Raw genomic sequence first — 17,625 nt, 5'->3', positions numbered from 1 at the left:
GATTGTCAGCTCCATTCAGGAGCAACTCCTAAGCACACAAGACCAGGCAAACAAAGCAACGAGCCAAGAAAATTAACTATTGTGTGACCCAACCTTCTGCCGGAGACCCTAAACCTTAGTGCCAGGGCAATGGGACTTTACAACCCAGATCAGTCCGAGTTCCTGTACACACAGCAACCTGACGCACGCAGAGACTAGGGGTCTACCTGTGACAGCAGGTCAGGGGGCGTGCTAGGTGTGCCCCCTGTACATGTCATTGCCAAAGCTACTGGATCTTAGCAGGAGAATACAAAGACACAGCGCTATAGGGGATGCAATGGGAATACGCTCCCAGCACTATTACCTTTACTGGCGGAAACCTCCCGATTAATGTGCATCTTCCTTCTTGCCTCTGCTCCTCCGCGGATCCCTTTTCTCTCTTCCCTTCCCCTTGTACGTCCCAGAAAAACACAAAGACAGCCTGCGAGGTGGGAAAAAGAGGAGGGAGGTTGGACTGAGATGCCACTTCCAGATCTCCTGTATCCTTGACTCCAGGGACAAGACCTCTACATGGAGAAGCTGGGGGGCTGCAGGTGGCCTTGGAGCTCTTGTGAGCAGCTTAGAGTGTCAATGAATGAGGATCTTTAGGAAAGCACCAAGCTCTCTCCCTTCTCTGTGACTTGCTTTCTCTCTTACATCCTCATGCTGCTGGCTGCTGGCAGGAACAGAAACTGCACACACAGGCGGCATCCTAATGTCATCTGTGTTATTGCCACCTGGAGCACAGGCAGGGAAAGGTGGCCGAGGATCCAAATCCAATGACATATATGTGCGGAGGCTTATAGGGAAAACAGGACAACACCCTGTCCACATACGGATCTGAGCTGGCTGATCCCTTATTGCTGTATCGTTATAGAAGCTAGTAATGAGATAGCAAAACGCCAGTCATACAATAAATCATTCATCACATGATACATACATATCCACTACAAATATCAATCTATCCAGAAAGAGAAAAATAAAACACGCACTTTTCCCATGCAAAGATGGGTCCAAAGCCCCCAAGGTTGTTACCAAAACAAGCATACAGAACCTCCCAAAAATGGAGGCAGCACTCCAAGGCTATCTATCTATCTATCTCATATCTATCTATCTATCTATCCCATATCTATCTATCTATCTATCCCATATCTATCTACCTATCTACCTATCTATCTATCTACCTATCTATCTATCTATCTATCTATCTATCCCATATCTATCTATCTATCCCATATCTATCTATCTATCTATCCCATATCTATCTATCTATCCCATATCTATCTATCTATCTATCCCATATCTATCTATCTATCTAATCCATATCTATCTATCTATCCCATATCTATCTATCTATCTATCTATCTATCCCATATCTATCTATCTATCTATCTATCCCATATCTATCTATCTATCCCATATCTATCTATCTATCCCATATCTATCTATCTATCCCATATCTATCTATCTATCTATCCCATATCTATCTATCTATCTATCCATCCCATATCTATCTATCTGTCTATCTATCCCATACCTATCTATCTATCTATCTGTCTGTCTATCTATTATCTATCTATCTATCTATCTATCTATCCCATATCTATCTATCTATCTAAAGCAAAAAAAATGGATCATCATAAACAAAAGCACAGGTATAGGTGCCAGTCACACAGGTTGCAACTCACCAACCTATGGTACATAAATTAGCAAAAAAAAGTGGCAGCACTCAATAGTTATTTTTGAGGCTTTTTTGCTTGTTTATCTTCTATCTATCTATTCATCCATGGGCTCGTGCAGAAATCTGTATGTTAGGTCCGAGTGAGATCCGGCAAAAAATCAGATTGCACTCGGATCAATGGTATTTTATATGGCTGCATACATGTCTGAATCACAGCATGCATAATTTGCATCCAATATTTGGACCACACTCAGCCATGCAAGTCAATGAATCTGTGTAAAAAAACAGACTGCACTCGGATGACATCTGAGTGCAGTCCGATTTTCACGGACTTACCGAATGGAGAGGATGGAGTCATTTGTTTTTCCCATTTTCTCCTCATTTGAGAAAATCGTATCACACTATGATGAAGGTTTAATCAGTGTGTGATTAGCATAATCAGACTGATTATCTATCTATCTATCTATCTATCTATCTATCTATCTATCTATCTATCTATCTATCTATCTATCTATCTATCCCATATCTATCTATCCCATATCTATCTATCCCATATCTATCTATCTATCTATCCCTACATTACTCCTATAATTTAGTTTGAAAACTGATCCCTTCCTATATAATTATTTTCTTTTGGATATTTTCTAAATGATGATTTGCAACACTTGCTAACCTGTAAAGCATACAGAAAGTTTTTTTTTCCTCCATATACAATGCCTAGGAACATAGGAGGTCATTAGAATGAATTAAGACATCAAGGTCATGTATAAATCATTCATTTTATTAGTCGTTTGTTGCGAGATTTATGGCTGGGATTCTCTACAGAAAAGAAATACTGATATGTAGTTCCTGCTGTTGAGAACTACAAGTCCCAGCCAGGAGAATGTGTTAATCTGCAAAATGCAACTCATTCAGTGTTTAGAAAAAAGAAAATTATACTATGGAAGAGCAATGAGCACTTTTAAGATATTTTGTTAATTTAATTGATACAGACTTAAAGGGAGTTTGTCAGCACAGAATGACTGTTCTAAACAAATATAGGCGCTCAGTGCATCATGGAGGCCAATCATTTATATACACCTTCCCACCTCTTTGTTTTCCATCTATCTCCTCCCTTGTCTGGCTATATGAAGCCAGATCTGTCAAAGAAGAGGGGATTGCGGGAAAAAAAGCAGGTGAGAAGATGTATATAAATGATTGGGTCCGCCATGATTCACCGAATGCGTGTACTTGGTCTAAACAGTCATTCTGTGCTGACCTTCCCTTTAAAGGGTTGTCTGGCCGTAGGCTACAAGTCTACTATAGGCACTTTCATTGCTGTGAGGATTCTTAAGTGACAGAGTCGGAGGCGGGCGGTCATGTGACCGCAAGTATGCGATTTGCATAATTCCAGCCACATTCCAACTAGACTTGTCTGGTCTTGCTCAGTAACTTTGTATTGTGCAAGGTCGCACACGTCTAGTCGGCAAGTAACCACATGTATAGAAATCACATACTTGTGGTGTTCATAGAATATTGTTGGGGGAATTTTTAAGAAATTTATTCTTGAAATTTTATTCTCAATTGCAGCAGGCCGGGTCCCTCACTCCTCAGCTCTGCTCTAAATAAAAGCCTTTTAATAGTACCCAGGTGGTATTTCACCTACTCCTCTGTAGCAGCACTGAATCAAACCACCCATCATCTTTATCCCTGGAATCCTCAACTCTGCTGTACTTCGCTGCTCACCTCCAGCCTACGGTCGCTGATTAACAGGTCACTCTTTCCTCAGTGACCTGTCTTCCCTATGCAGGCGCCATCATACTCGGGACTTGCGCCATGAGCTCCTAATAACATTGTACAGGCGCTGTCCCTTCTGATGAAATGAACCCGGGCAATTACTGCGCCTGCGTAGGGGAGACAGGTCACGGAGGGAAGAAAGACGTGTCAATCAACGACCAGAGCTGGTCGCAGGTAGGAGAAGTATAACAGAGGCGAGGAGTGAAGAGCCTGCCGCGCTGCTCTTGAGAATAAAACTTCAAGAATAGATTTCTTAAAAATGACCTTACGAAATACTACATGCCAGGTATGATTGTAATAGGCATTAAAGGGGCTTTACACAATCAGCGACGCGGGATTGCAGAACAAGATGGCGGCCATTAGCGGCTCATCTGCCGCACGGAGGTCAGCGGCTATGCAGCCGGGAGATGACCGGCCGCTCGCAGCAGAAGTACCCCGACCGGCGGCCTAGGTGGCACCGCTCCCCGGTCCTCCTTTCATACTTGCCGTCGGGAGATCAGCGGCCCTAGCCGCTGATCTCCCGACGGTAGCCGCATGGAGGTCAGCGGCGATGCAGCCAGCCGCGACCAATCAACGATATTGGCGCCAAATTTACACTCTCACCCTCAACCGCTCACACGCACACCCAAAGACGCTCACCCTCACACCCTCACCCACGCTCACCCTCACCTGCTCAACCTCAGACGCTGACCCTCAGACGCTGACCCTCAGACGCTGACCCTCAGACGCTGACCCTCAGACGCTCCCACGCTCGCCATCACACGCTCAACCTCACACGCTCGCACGCTCACCCTCACACTCACCCTCAGACGTTCAACCTCAGACGCTCGCTCACCCTGAGACGCTCGCTCACCCTGAGACGCTCGCTCACCCTCAGACCCTCTCACCCTCAGACCCTCTCACCCTCAGACGCTCACCCTCAGACGCTCACCCTCAGACGCTCACCCTCAGACGCTCCCACGCTCACGCTCACCCTCAGACGTTCAACCTCAGACGCTCGCTCACCCTCAGACCCTCTCACCCTCAGACCCGCTCACCCTCAGACCCGCTCACCCTCAGACCCGCTCACCCTCAGACCCGCTCACCCTCAGACCCGCTCACCCTCAGACGCTCACCCTCAGACGTTCAACCTCAGACGCTCACCCTCAGACGTTCAACCTCAGACCCTCGCTCACCCTCAGACCCGCTCACCCTCAGACCCGCTCACCCTCAGACGCTCACCCTCAGACGCTCACACGCTCACCCTCACACGCACACCCTCACCCGCTCACCCTGTGCTAGCCGGTCATCTCCCGGCTGCTCGCAGCAGAAGTACCCCGACCGGCGGCCTCGCTCCCCGGTCCTCCAAAATTCATTAGGGGTCCCGGGGGGATACATTGGGGGATTAATTTAAAGTAGTGCACAACCCATTTAAATACTGCTTCTCTGATTAATCGCGCCCGGTCGGCTGCATACATATTCTAGAATACCCGATGCGTTAGAATCGGGCCACCATCTAGTATAACATTAAATCATATACTGTGTATTCTGACTGCTTGCCTGAGGAGAGCTTAGGAGTTACACTAGAGACTTATTTTTTCAGTTTGGGACTGTATTAACCCGTCTCATATAAATCTTTTGGTGAGCTCCCCCTAGTGTCTGCGACAGGAAACTAGAATTTTATCATTTACAGAGGACATTTATTTTCTTTTAGTAAATACCCATATTCCTCATGAAATAACAGTTCTGGTTCTGAAGCATCTTATATTACAACTCTGCATTTTGCCATCCCTCTGTTAATCCTCCTATTTTTTTATGTTTGTTACACTCCTGGTGCTATATAATCACAGTCACAGAGGGTTCGTCCGCGACCAGACCCCTGCGAGAAAGGAGCCTGCCAATGCCAGAGCCTTTTTCAGTTGCATCCAAGGATGCACATTCAGCTGAAATATATTGTGGTGCAGAGACCTGCCAGGTCCCTGCAATACAATACACACCTCCGGCCAATCAGAGACTGACAGCTGATGTCAGCATGGCAGTCACAGGTGACACATTGCAGTAACATCGGCTAGAAAAGTGGACGCCGCACATCGTGGGAGTGTGGAAAGGTTAGAAGAATCTTTATTTAAAAAAAAAAATGTGCTAGTGTGCTGGAGAGCAGCGACAGGGAGGGGAGCATGAATACAAGATGGGCCCAGGACCTAGGACATTATACCAGGAAGGATCCCAAGATGTGGATATTATTACTGGAAGGGGCCAGGATGGGGGACATTCTACCAGAAAGGGGCCCAGGATGTAAATTATTATTACTGTAAGAAGCCAAGGATGGGGAACATTCTTACTGGAAGGGTAAGGAATACTGGAATAGAATTTAAAATGCTACAAGGGTTAATACATCTGACCTACATGTAAGTGGGAACCCAGGTCCAAATTATTGCACCAGGCCCCATCAGACTCTAGTTACACCATTGTATAGCACTATTTTATTCACTTTACAGATATTATGATCACTGTACCCATTCGGACTCACAATCTAAATTCCCTATCAGTATGACTTTGGGACGAAACCGGAGAACCCGGAGGAAACCCACACAAACACAGGGAGAACATACAAACTCCTTGCAGATGTTGTCCTTGGTGGGATTTGAACCCAAGACCCCAGCGCTGCAACAATGCTACCCACTGAGCCATTGTGCTCCCCAGAAAATGATCAGTAAATCAACAACTGGGCATTACAATTCTAACACACCCCATCTGATAACACCCAGATGTCAGTTTATTTACACATTTCTAGGAGGTGTAACAGAGGAACAGCACAGTACAGAGTTCTAAGATCCTCCAAGTTGCTCCAAATACTTACTAAAACAGACAGGTTTGGAGAAATGAAAGATCCTCTTTAACCTTAATCCATGTCTGTAGAGAACTCTGCCACAAGATAAAACAGACCTTAGAGTCTTAAGAAAGATATCATTTTATATAAATCGGTGTATAACTTTAGACCTGTAGATTGCAAAAATTATTATTTAATCACTTTAATTTCTAGTTAGATTTGTAATGACTTGTGCTGTGAGAAGTTATCAGACCTAGATGCAATAATAAATCTCCTGCTAGCTCTGACAATTGCCACGGTTTTTGTTACCTGTGCTCTTGACCCATTTTTCAGCCAAAACTTGCAAAATGATGTGATGAATGAGTTTAACATCATCTCTTTTCTCTCATCTTTCAGCACTTCTACTGTATGGTAAAAGAACCTTCTTCAGCTTGTTAAATCTCTACTCCCCCCAGTTTACGTATATGCAAATTCATTCTTTCCCCAGCTCTTCTATGTGCTATACCACTCCTTTCTCAGTAATTCTGTGCTCCAGTCACATCTTCTTCAGCTATCCTGTGCCAAAACACAGCAGGTCAGCCCTCTTCTACACCAGATAATCCCTTCATCAGCTCTGTTTATTTCCCATCTCCTCAGTGGGCTAGATCACAGCTCATATAGATATTTTTTTTTCTTCAGATAATTCCTCACATAGCATTTTTATGTGTTTGACTACTCCTTCTTCAACTGTTTTATCTACAAGTTTCCTTCTTTACAAGATGTCATGTGTACCACAACTCCTTCTCCAGCTCTGATGTGCCAGAGCCCTCCTTCCCCAGCACTGGTGTGCCAGAGCCCTCCTTCCCCAGCACTGGTGTGCCAGAGCCCTCCTTCCCCAGCACTGGTGTGCCAGAGCCCTCCTTCTCCAGCACTGGTGTGCCAAATCCCTCCTTCTCCAGCACTGGGGTGCCAGAACCTTCCTTCTCCAGCACTGGGGTGCCAGAACCTTCCTTCTCCAGCACTGGGGTGCCAGAACCTTCCTTCTCCAGCACTGGGGTGCCAGAGCCCTCCTTCTCCAGCACTGGTGTGCCAGAGCCTTCCTTTTCCAGCACTGATGTGCCAGAGCCTTCCTTTTCCAACACTGATGTGCCAGAGCCTTCCTTTTCCAGCACTGATGTGCCAGAGCCTTCCTTTTCCAGCACTGATGTGCCAGAGCCTTCCTTTTCCAGCACTGATGTGCCAGAGCCTTCCTTTTCCAGCACTGATGTGCCAGAGCCATCCTTCTCCAGCACTGGTGTGCCAGAGCCATCCTTCTCCAGCACTGGTGTGCCAGAGCCATCCTTCTCCAGCACTGGTGTGCCAGAGCCATCCTTCTCCAGCACTGGTGTGCCAGAGCCATCCTTCTCCAGCACTGGTGTGCCAGAGCCCTCCTTCTCCAGCACTGGTGTGCCACAGCCCTCCTTCTCCAGCACTGGTGTGCCACAGCCCTCCTTCTCCAGCACTGGTGTGCCACAGCCCTCCTTCTCCAGGAGCAGCGGTGGTTACCAATAACAGGTGGCGTAGTCGGACTATACAAACAGATTCACATAAACTACCCTGGTTTGACCGCCCTGGGTCACGGACCGGGTCACCGCCACGGTGACTACAACCCCCAGTATCTACAGAGCCCGGCTCCGGGTATCCCCACGGCCCAGGGGGGCGCGTCACATGTGCCAGAGTGTTCCTTCTCCAGCTTTCATGTGCCAGAGCCTTCCTTCTCCAGCTTTCATGTGCCAGAGCCTTCCTTCTCCAGCTTTCATGTGCCAGAGCCTTCCTTCTCCAGCTTTCATGTGCCAGAGCCTTCCTTCTCCAGCTTTCATGTGCCAGAGCCTTCCTTCTCCAGCTTTCATGTGCCAGAGCCTTCCTTCTCCAGCTTTCATGTGCCAGAGCCTTCCTTCTCCAGCTTTCATGTGCCAGAGTGTTCCTTCTCCAGCTTTCATGTGCCAGAGTGTTCCTTCTCCAGCTTTCATGTGCCAGAGTGTTCCTTCTCCAGCTTTCATGTGCCAGAGTGTTCCTTCTCCAGCTTTCATGTGCCAGAGTGTTCCTTCTCCAGCTTTCATTTGCCAGAGTGTTCCTTCTCCAGCTTTCATTTGCCAGAGTGTTCCTTCTCCAGCTTTCATGTGCCAGAGCCTTCCTTCTCCAGCTTTCATGTGCCAGAGCCTTCCTTCTCCAGCTTTCATGTGCCAGAGCCTTCCTTCTACAGCTTTCATGTGCCAGAGCCTTCCTTCTACAGCTTTCATGTGCCAGAGCCCTCCTTCTCCAGAATTGGTGTGCTAGAGCCCTCTTTCTCCACCTTCTCCAGATCTGGTGTGCCAGACCTCTCCTTCTCCAACACTAGTGTGCCAAACGCATCTTTCTCTGGTATGCCAGACCACTCTTTCTTCAGCCAGACCACACCAATTGTAGTTGAGGACTGAAGCGCCAGAATATTCCCCCACACATATTTTAAAGATCCTTTAAAATATGCTCGTTGAAAAAGAGTTTGAAAGGTGATGACTAACGTGTTGAACTGCATACCATTTCAGTTATAAATATTAGTAGATAACACTGTTAAAAGTAACCTGACAAGCTGAAAATGGTATCTGATCTGCAGGCGGGACATTGTAGAGCAGGAGGAGCCAATCAGATTGATATACATTTTTGTGGGAAACGTTACTGTAAAACTTTCATTTTATTAATTTAAATCTCTGTTGTTTGCAAATGAGTCCAGTGGGCGGTTGTATGCAGTGATTGACAGTCTTCCCTGTGTCTGACTGTACATGCAGATGTATCATCTAACTGTAAATCAGTGAGTAGTACCGCCCTCTGGACCCATGCATACAAACACCAAGGGTTTCAATAAATAAATGCAAGTTATACTGAATATTTTCCAACAAACCTTTGCTGTATTCTCTGCTGGCCAAAGATCAGACTGCGTGCACAATGTGACAGGTTTCCTTTAAAGCAGTCATAGAGTGTTATGACACATCTTTTATCTTTTTTAATATGTACAATATATCTACATCAAGGAAGTGCTTTCCTGTTTTCTCTAGAGTTCACAATCTGATTTTTACTCAATCAGATCTAATTTATGATCAGCGCCTGGAGCTTAACTGCGATGTTTCATGATAGGCTAAGGTTCTGTATTTCCACCTCTTGTCTCAACAGTGACTCAGGTTGCTGACCTATCCTCCCATACATCATACTGCAGCTCTGTTTGCACAGATTGGCAATCCTGTATGATCACAAGCCCAGCAGAATGTCTGCAAGCAATTGCATGGTGTATGCTGAGGCATTAAAGGGGTTGTGTTACCTTTCTGAAAATATTGAGCAGCTGTATAAGTTGCAATTGTTATAAAAAAAAATTGAGTATTACTTATCCTTCCCGGGAACATCGCTCCGCTGCTGCCCCAGTCTCTGTTGTTTGGCTGCAACCGTTATGTCATATTAACAATGCTGCAGCCAATTAGTGAGCTCAGCTGCTCGTGCCATCTACAGACCTGCTGAGCTCAGTGATTGGCTGCAGAGCTGTCCACGCTGCAGCCAAACAACAGAAATGCCGGCACTGGACTTGGGACTTGTAAGTAATACTCAATTTATTTTCCTATTCCACAATTTATAGGCCAAAGTTTTCAAAGCTTTTCTTTAAGACTTTATAAGTTTCTCTTTAAAACTTCAGTCTGAGTTGATGCAGTTGGCAGCTCATTTCCTATCTAGTTTTATGTTATGTCATACAATTGCTGAAGTACACAAGACTCTCACATGATTAGATTGTATCTGCCCTATCTAAATATACATTTTGGTCATTGTTAATCCTTAAGTTTAAACATTTGCATATATTGTACTCTGGAAACATGTTCCATTTTATCTAGTTTATATCCCATAGGGAGTGTGTCTGTCCCATTTTCTAAGTATATAAATGTGCAGCACCATTTGCACCTGTTTCTAGATTATTATAACGAAAAGCTGGTTGTCCTAGACTGTAAAATGTATTCTATGTCACCAAAACCAAAGAAATGAGCAAAAGTACAGGTGCATCTCACTAAATTAGAATATCATCAAAAAGTTAATTTATTTCAGTTCTTCAATACAAAAAGTGAAACTCATATTATATAGAGTCATTACAAACAGAGTGATCTATTTCAAGTGATTATTTCTGTTAACATTGATGATTATGGCTTATCTCAGTAATTTGAAATCATTAACAAAAACATCTGCAAAGGCTTCCTAAGCTTTTAAAAAGGTTCCCTAGTCTGTTTCAATAGGCTCCACAATCATGGGGAAGACTGCTGACTTGACCGATGTCCAGAAGGCAGTCATTGACACACTCAATGAGGTCCCAGAGTTCCAATTTTCATTTGGAAATCAAGGTCCCAGAGTCTGGAGGAAGAGTGGAGAGGCCACAATCCAAGCTGCTTGAGGTCTAGTGTGAAGTTTCCACAATCAGTGATGGTTTGGGGAGCCATGTCATCTGCTGGTGTAGGACCACTGTGTTTTATCAAGACCAAAGTCAGCGCAGCCGTCTACCAGGAAATTTTAGAGCACTTCATGCTTCCCTCTGCCGACAAGCTTTTTGGAGATGGAAATGTCATTCTCCAGCAGGACTTGACACCTGTTCACACTGCCAAAAGTACCAATACCTGTTTTACAAACAACAGTATCACTGTGCTTGATTGGCCAGCAAACTCGCCTGACCTTAACCCCATAGAGAATCTATTATAGAGAGTCTATGGGGTATTGTCAAGAGGAAGATGAGAGACACCAGACCCAACAATGCAGACGAGCTGAAGGCTCCTATCAAAGCAACCTGGGCTTCCATAACACCTCAGCAGTGCCACAGGCTGATCGCCTCCATGCCGCATTGCCGCATTGATGCAGTAATTGATGCAAAAGGAGCCCCGACCAAGTATCGAGTGCATTTACTGAACATACATTTCAGTAGGCCAACATTTCGGATTTTAAAATCATTTTTCAAGCTGTTGTTATAAAGTATTCTAATTTACTGAGATGATGACTTTTGGGTTTTCATCATCAACATTAACAGAAATAAACCCTTGAAATAGATCACTCTGTTTGCAATGACTCTATATAATATATGAGTTTCAGTTTTTGTATTGAAGAACTGAAATAAATTTAACTTTTTGATGATATTCTAATTTAGTGAGATGCACCTGTATAAGTTTGTACCATGTTCACATTGTGGCCATTTAACAGACCTAGAGTAGAAATAAAATGAGCATATACCCTACTTTAAGTAGATAAGTAAATAGCAATAGTACATGTAAACGTAGAGTACTTAACAAATACTGTTTTTGATCATAAAAGCGTAAAAGCCATCTCACCGTGACAAGGTGACCCTAATTGGGACAGTCCTATCCTCTAGTATTAAAGCCTCACTTTGTGTCAGATGACCTCAATGTAGATGGAGGCAGAGCATCTACATTGAGGTCGTCTGACACTAGGTGAGGTTTTAATACTAGAGGATAGGACTGTCCAGATTGAGGTCACCTTGTTGCGTTGGGATGGCTTTTATACTTTTTTCATCAAAAAGTGTTTACTAAGTACTCTACGTTCTTTACATACCCTATTATTTACTTACTACAGGGTATATGCTCATTTTGTTTCCATCTTAGGTATAGTCTATGACACCATTAGAATAGACAATGTTATAATAAATAGATTTATGGTAAAAAGTTATAATTTTAATAGAGACTTCCACTGTCCAATTTAAATCAGAATTATGGCACAGGAGCAGTATATAGAAACTGATGCACAGAAGGACAATGAAATGCCAGTAACTAGTCGATCTTTCCTTTTGCAGATCATAGTTAAAACAGAATATTTTATCATAATATATCCTATTAGCTGATGATATTTTAGTTTCCACATACGTTCTAGAGAAGTATGCACACATTGAAAACTTTTCAAGAACATGTAGCTGACGACTGTAATTTTATCAGCATGTCATTGCTCAGTTGTTCACTAGGGGCGCTGTTTTGCAGATATGTTTTGCACCTGAACATTGCCTGATTTCTCCTTCCCAAAGGGGAATATTCTGATCAGCGAGGCTTTTTGTTTTAAATAATTAACGTCCATATGTTGATCTGAATTTTGTTTATCTGAAGGTTGTTTTTTTTGAGGATATCATTTAATACATGAAAAATAATGAAATAATGACATGCATAGTAAAATAATATCTAGAGACGCATTCCTGATGAGCTGCTGTGATACCATATGCAAGTCTTTGGCTGCAAACCTCACAAAAATGCATTTATGTTCATTAAGTGATCATTTTATAGGAGTCTGGCTCAATAGATACTAGCATAAAAGTCCAGGGTACATTAATGGATCATGAAAATGTAAGGATTTTTAATAAATATGCAAATATGGCTCAATTAATAGAATAATAGGCATGCTCTGATTACCTAATATACTGTAATTATGTTTCTAAGGACTGGGCAATGTTTTCTTATCCATATGAATAGGATATTTCTATAGATGACAATGAACATATATGTTTATCCAACTCCATGAAGAAGAGCTGTCAATTAATGGCCAGAGCCATTTTGTCTGTTCAGTAGACATGTTAACGCTAAAGACAATTATTAGTTACAGCGGCCGGCATGTCAACGATGGAGCCGAGGAAACAGAGGTTGGCAGGGGACCAGAGAAGCATCACAACAGCAATGGCAGGAAATTGGAAAGGTGAGTATTTCTCCTTTTGATGTTATAGACTTTTAGCAGCTGTTTGTGGACAACCCCTTTAAGAAATGCATGCAGTACCTTTATTTGAATATATGCTATGTGTAGGTGTAACAGAACTATATATCCGTTACCTTCAGATAGCCATAATAATGAAGTGAAATAAAGTGTTATCAGTGATGTTCGTTTATGGGGCTGGGCTAGTCCCTGCTCTCTTGAGCAAGTCTCTGTTGTCAATACCGACGTATGCTCAGTGCAAGCTCCCTTCTTATGGGGCACTATTCTTCTCTGTGTACAATGAAGCTCCATCGCCTGCTCTGATGAGAAGTGATGAGCTTACAAGAGAGCGTATTGTGAGTGTCAGCTCTGATGAGAACATGACTAGCAGAAACCATCCCCGCCCCCCGAAACAGAAGTCATTTGATCTCTGATTATCGCGTTCTCTCCTTACAATGCACACTGACAGTGCGCTCTCTTGCCAGGTTGTCACTTCTAATTAGTGCCGGTGAGGGAGCGCACTGTCACTGTGCACTGAGAAGAGTAGTGCATAGTAAGAAGAGAGCTCATACTGAGTATATGTGGATACATCAGAATTGACAAACAATGCGTGCTCGGTACAGTAGGGACTAGCCCGGCCCCTGAAATGGATATCACTGATAATATTTTGTTTCAGGCTGGGGACAGAGGCGGTGACAGTGAGTGTAGCCTCTGCCCCTTGATGACGGCTCGTTTGAGTATCCCAGCATGCACTGTAGATTCTCAAATAAAGTGTCATCAAAACAGAAATTGGTAAAAAAAAAAAAGTAAAATAGAATAAAGCAGTTAGATTAGAGAGGGAGGGGTAGGGACTTTTTAATTAAACAATGTTAGAAAAACTATTATATTATTAAATAGAGAGACATTTACAATGAAAATCAATATTAGTTTTGGACCACTCGTTTAAGCCCTCACCACCCCACTGCCAGAAATACAAAGCATTAATATCAAGACTACAAAGAGTATTATTAGGTGTGTCATTTTGCCTAAACTACCTTATGCAAGTAGGTTTCATATAGTGCATGTAAAAGTTGTAAGTTGTAAAATCTGACACATGGCACTATTACCCTACAGTTGGTTAGCTCTCAAGTACTCATAATAACATTGCATAGTAAATAAAAACATAAAATATTCCTATCCTAATCTCCTCATTTTGTTTGATCTTATATTACATTTAAAATTGAGAAATATATAGAAAAAAATCTGTGTGTCTTTTCTTGGTCATGTCTTCCCTCCGCCTTCTCACTTTCCTGTGTGTGGCTGTATGACAACTAGCTGCATCAGAAGCCTCCCTGCTGTGCCTGCCTGCAGTAGGAGAAAAGATGGCTAAGCCAAGCCCCTTGCTAAGGAGTGGGAAGCCCTAGGCACCCACCAACCAAAGATGGGACTTATCAGCAGAAGGTTAAGCCCTGTATTCTCTACAGGATTTCTACAAGACTGACTAATTCAGGATCATGAAAAATATGCTCTAGACTAATTGAGGAAATCTAGATTTCTTGTTTAATTTAATCAATCATTTCTTGGTTGAGTGTTCCTTTAATATCATGTCCGTGTTACTATATTGTAGCAATGAAGTTTAAAAAAAAGTCTGTTTTTTTTCCCATGCGCTGTGTCTGGTATTGCAGTTCAAGTGCAATGCTAGACACAGCCTGTAGATAACAGTGGCGCTATTTCTGAAGGAAGGCATTTAAAAAAAAAATAAAAAAAATCTCATACTACCATTTAAATGTTTTCTTTCAACAAGGTGGGGGGCTTACCTGTGACTTTATTTGAGGCCCTATAATGTTTAGTTACCCCCTGCGTATTTCATCTCTAGGCAATATTATATAGACAAATTGCATTTAGCAATGAAATGTACTGAGATATTATTTTCCAGTAACATAAGAACACTATCTAAATTCATCAAGGTGACTATGTATTGTGGTGCGGTGAGGTACTTGTATTCTATGCCCCGGCTCGCTACAGGAAAATGGGAGTACTGGCTGGGTGAGTGGATTTTACCTGTACCAGGTGCTGTTAAGTTCAATGAAGGAGACCACCACTGAAAAATGAACTGTCTTTTACAGAACAATAAACATTGAAGAGTATGTACAATGGATAGTGGGTGCAAATCTTCATGGACATTGCTCTTAACACAAAGAACATCTTCATACTCATTCTTTCCTTCCTAAACTCACTCGGTTCTGCCTCAGTAAGTTCCTCTGCCATCACCACAACCCAGCACAATGCTTCTGTAGCTCCCCAGTAACGGCACTACAGTCCAGTAAGCAAGAGTCATAATTTTCAACCAGCGGTTCTGCATCATTTTCCCCTCAGGGGAGCTACTTATGCCACCATGGCCGTTACTTAGCTTCTCAGCTTGCCGACGCCTTGGAACTACCACACGGGGCACTCTTAATCTCGTGTTCCCTACTCTGATTCATCCCATTACCTCCTTGGCTTGAGAACTCGGAACCGTCCCGCTAGGCCTCCTGCCCCACATCCCATCTCCGGTAAATTACTACTCTTCTCTACTCTGGATCACGCTATCCGTTTCCTCGGTCTCCTCTCACTTCATTAACACCAACTTCATGAGGCTCTTCTCGATGGTCAGACCATAGGTCTGCTTCTGCTGCACGCTAGTGTGGCACCCCAGGGTTCTGGTTACCACAGTAATAGCAATATTACGTCTGTGAGCAGGTGGGAGGTCTCCTGGTCAGGAACCCTAAGCATGCCACACCTCCTGCCCAGTCCTGGGAGGGGAAGAACTTCCCCTATATAAACTGGGGCTGAGGTGGGGTTAGGTAAGAAAGAAAAAGAAAAGAAGAAGAGGAGTCCCAGACAGAGACACAGTCTGGTCTGGAGTGGAGCAGATGCAGGGAGAGCAAGATCAGGAGCTCTGTGGGAGCAGTGATAAAAGGTGTAACGGGTCCGGGAGGCGGAACCTCTGAGCTACTATACAAGGGGGCGGCCCTTGTAAGGGAGCGGGTGGCAGTCTCTGGATGAACGGACAGGGAGATACGGCAAGTGATCAGGGCAGTCTCTGGGTGAACGGACAGGGAGATACGGCAAGTGATCAGGGCAGTCTCTGGGTAAGGGGTAGGTACGACCTGTGATGGCAGAGCCTCCGGGTAGGCTAGCAGGCAGATGGTAGATGGGTGCTCCCAGGTGAGCAAGCGAGAGTCTCTGGAATAGCAGGTGGTCACGGCACGTGACGGCGGAGCCTCCGGGCTGGCAGGCAGGCAGGTAACGGAGAAGCGCTCCCAGGTGAGCGGGCAAGAGTCTCTGGAATAGCTGGTGGTCACCGCACGTGACAACGGGACCTCCGGGCTGGCAAGCAGGCAGGTAACGGAGATGCGCTCCCAGATGAGCGGGCAAGAGTCTCTGAGATAGCTGGTGGTCACAGCACGTGACAACGGAGCCTCCGGGCTGGCAAGCAGGCAGGTAACGGAGAAGCGCTCCCAGGTGAGCGGGCAAGCTGGTCCATAGACAGACTGACCGGAGTAGTAAGGCAGACCGTCGGACCTCAGGCAAGCAGGCAGGTAGCTGATATGCACTCCAGGTGAGCGGGCAGGCTGGTCCTTAGACAGACTGACAGGAGTAGTAAGGCAGACCGTCGGACCTCAGACTGGCAGACAGGTAACAAGTATTCAGGCAGGAATCAGGCAGGTAACTGGCAGGAATCAGGCAGGTAACTGGCAGGTAACTGGCAGGTAACTGGCAACGGGACCTGAGGGCTGAAGCACAGGTGAGACACAGGTGCAAACAACATTGCTCGGGCACCTCCATTTTGGAGGAGGTGCCTTATATATGATGAAGTCCTCCGGCCATTGGCCGGGGACTCTTTAGGGCGGCGCGCGCGGCCCCTTTAAGAGGAGGGGAGCGCGCGCGCGCGCGCCCTAAGCACAGGGGCCGGGAAGGAGCGCGCGCTGAGAGCAGAGCAGGAGGAGGACGCCGGGACGGAGCGCGCGCTGACAGCAGAGCGGGAGGAGGATGCTGGGCACGGAGCAGAGCGGTGAGAGGAGCAGCGTCCCTGCCTAGCAGAGGGCAGGGACGCCGGCACTACAGTACCCCCCCCTTTAGGCCCCCCCTTTTTTAGGCCAGACAGAAATTTAGCTAGGATGAGAGGGGCATGGATGTTCTCCCGGGGCTCCCACGTTCTCTCCTCAGGACCAAACCCCTTCCAATCTACCAGGAAAAAGGTCTTTCCTCTTACCCTTTTGGTGGCAAGAATGTTCTCTACCTCAAACTCGTCCTCAGCAGAAACCGGAGCAGGAGGCGTACCTGTAGACTTGGAAAAAGAGTTAAGCACCACAGGTTTGAGGAGAGATACATGGAAGGAGTTAGGGATCCGTAAGTTGGCCGGGAGTTTCAATTTATAGGCCACCGGGTTGATCTGACTGATGACCTCCAGTGGGCCGATGAACCGAGGCCCTAACTTATAGGAAGGGATCTTGAGCCGGACATATTTGGACGAGAGCCAGACTTTATCCCCAGGGCGGAATTGAGGAGGGTCCAGACGTTTTTTGTCAGCGTGTCTTTTCATACGCTCGGATGACAGAAGGAGTGCGGACCGGGTACTCTCCCATATGGAGGAAAATTTGTTAACAAGAGATTCCGCAGCCGG

General features: G+C 45.1%; 1 protein-coding gene across 5 annotated transcripts in view; it reads right to left on the bottom strand.

The window, feature by feature from the left end:
* The window catches only part of SYT7 (synaptotagmin 7), a 752,204-nt gene that overhangs the window by 678,795 nt on the left and 55,784 nt on the right, over positions 1 to 17,625 (bottom strand). The window contains exon 2 of one of the 5 annotated variants that reach the window (XM_073657964.1): positions 344 to 460. In XM_073657964.1, the coding sequence (XP_073514065.1) occupies positions 344 to 377 (34 nt within the window). In that variant the 5' untranslated portion in view covers positions 378 to 460. Of the gene's footprint in view, positions 1 to 343; positions 778 to 17,625 lie in introns of those variants that run through there. The other 4 variants (XM_073657965.1, XM_073657966.1, XM_073657968.1 and 1 more) reach the window with 4 other exon arrangements.

This window comes from Phyllobates terribilis, unplaced genomic scaffold (genome assembly GCF_046119375.1).
Source record: "Phyllobates terribilis strain yellow unplaced genomic scaffold, ASM4611937v1 Scaffold_13__5_contigs__length_258822181, whole genome shotgun sequence".
Taxonomy (NCBI): Eukaryota; Metazoa; Chordata; class Amphibia; order Anura; family Dendrobatidae; genus Phyllobates; species Phyllobates terribilis.
The sequence above is the reverse complement of the archived record's forward strand: the minus strand, read 5'-3'. Positions and strand labels throughout refer to the sequence as shown.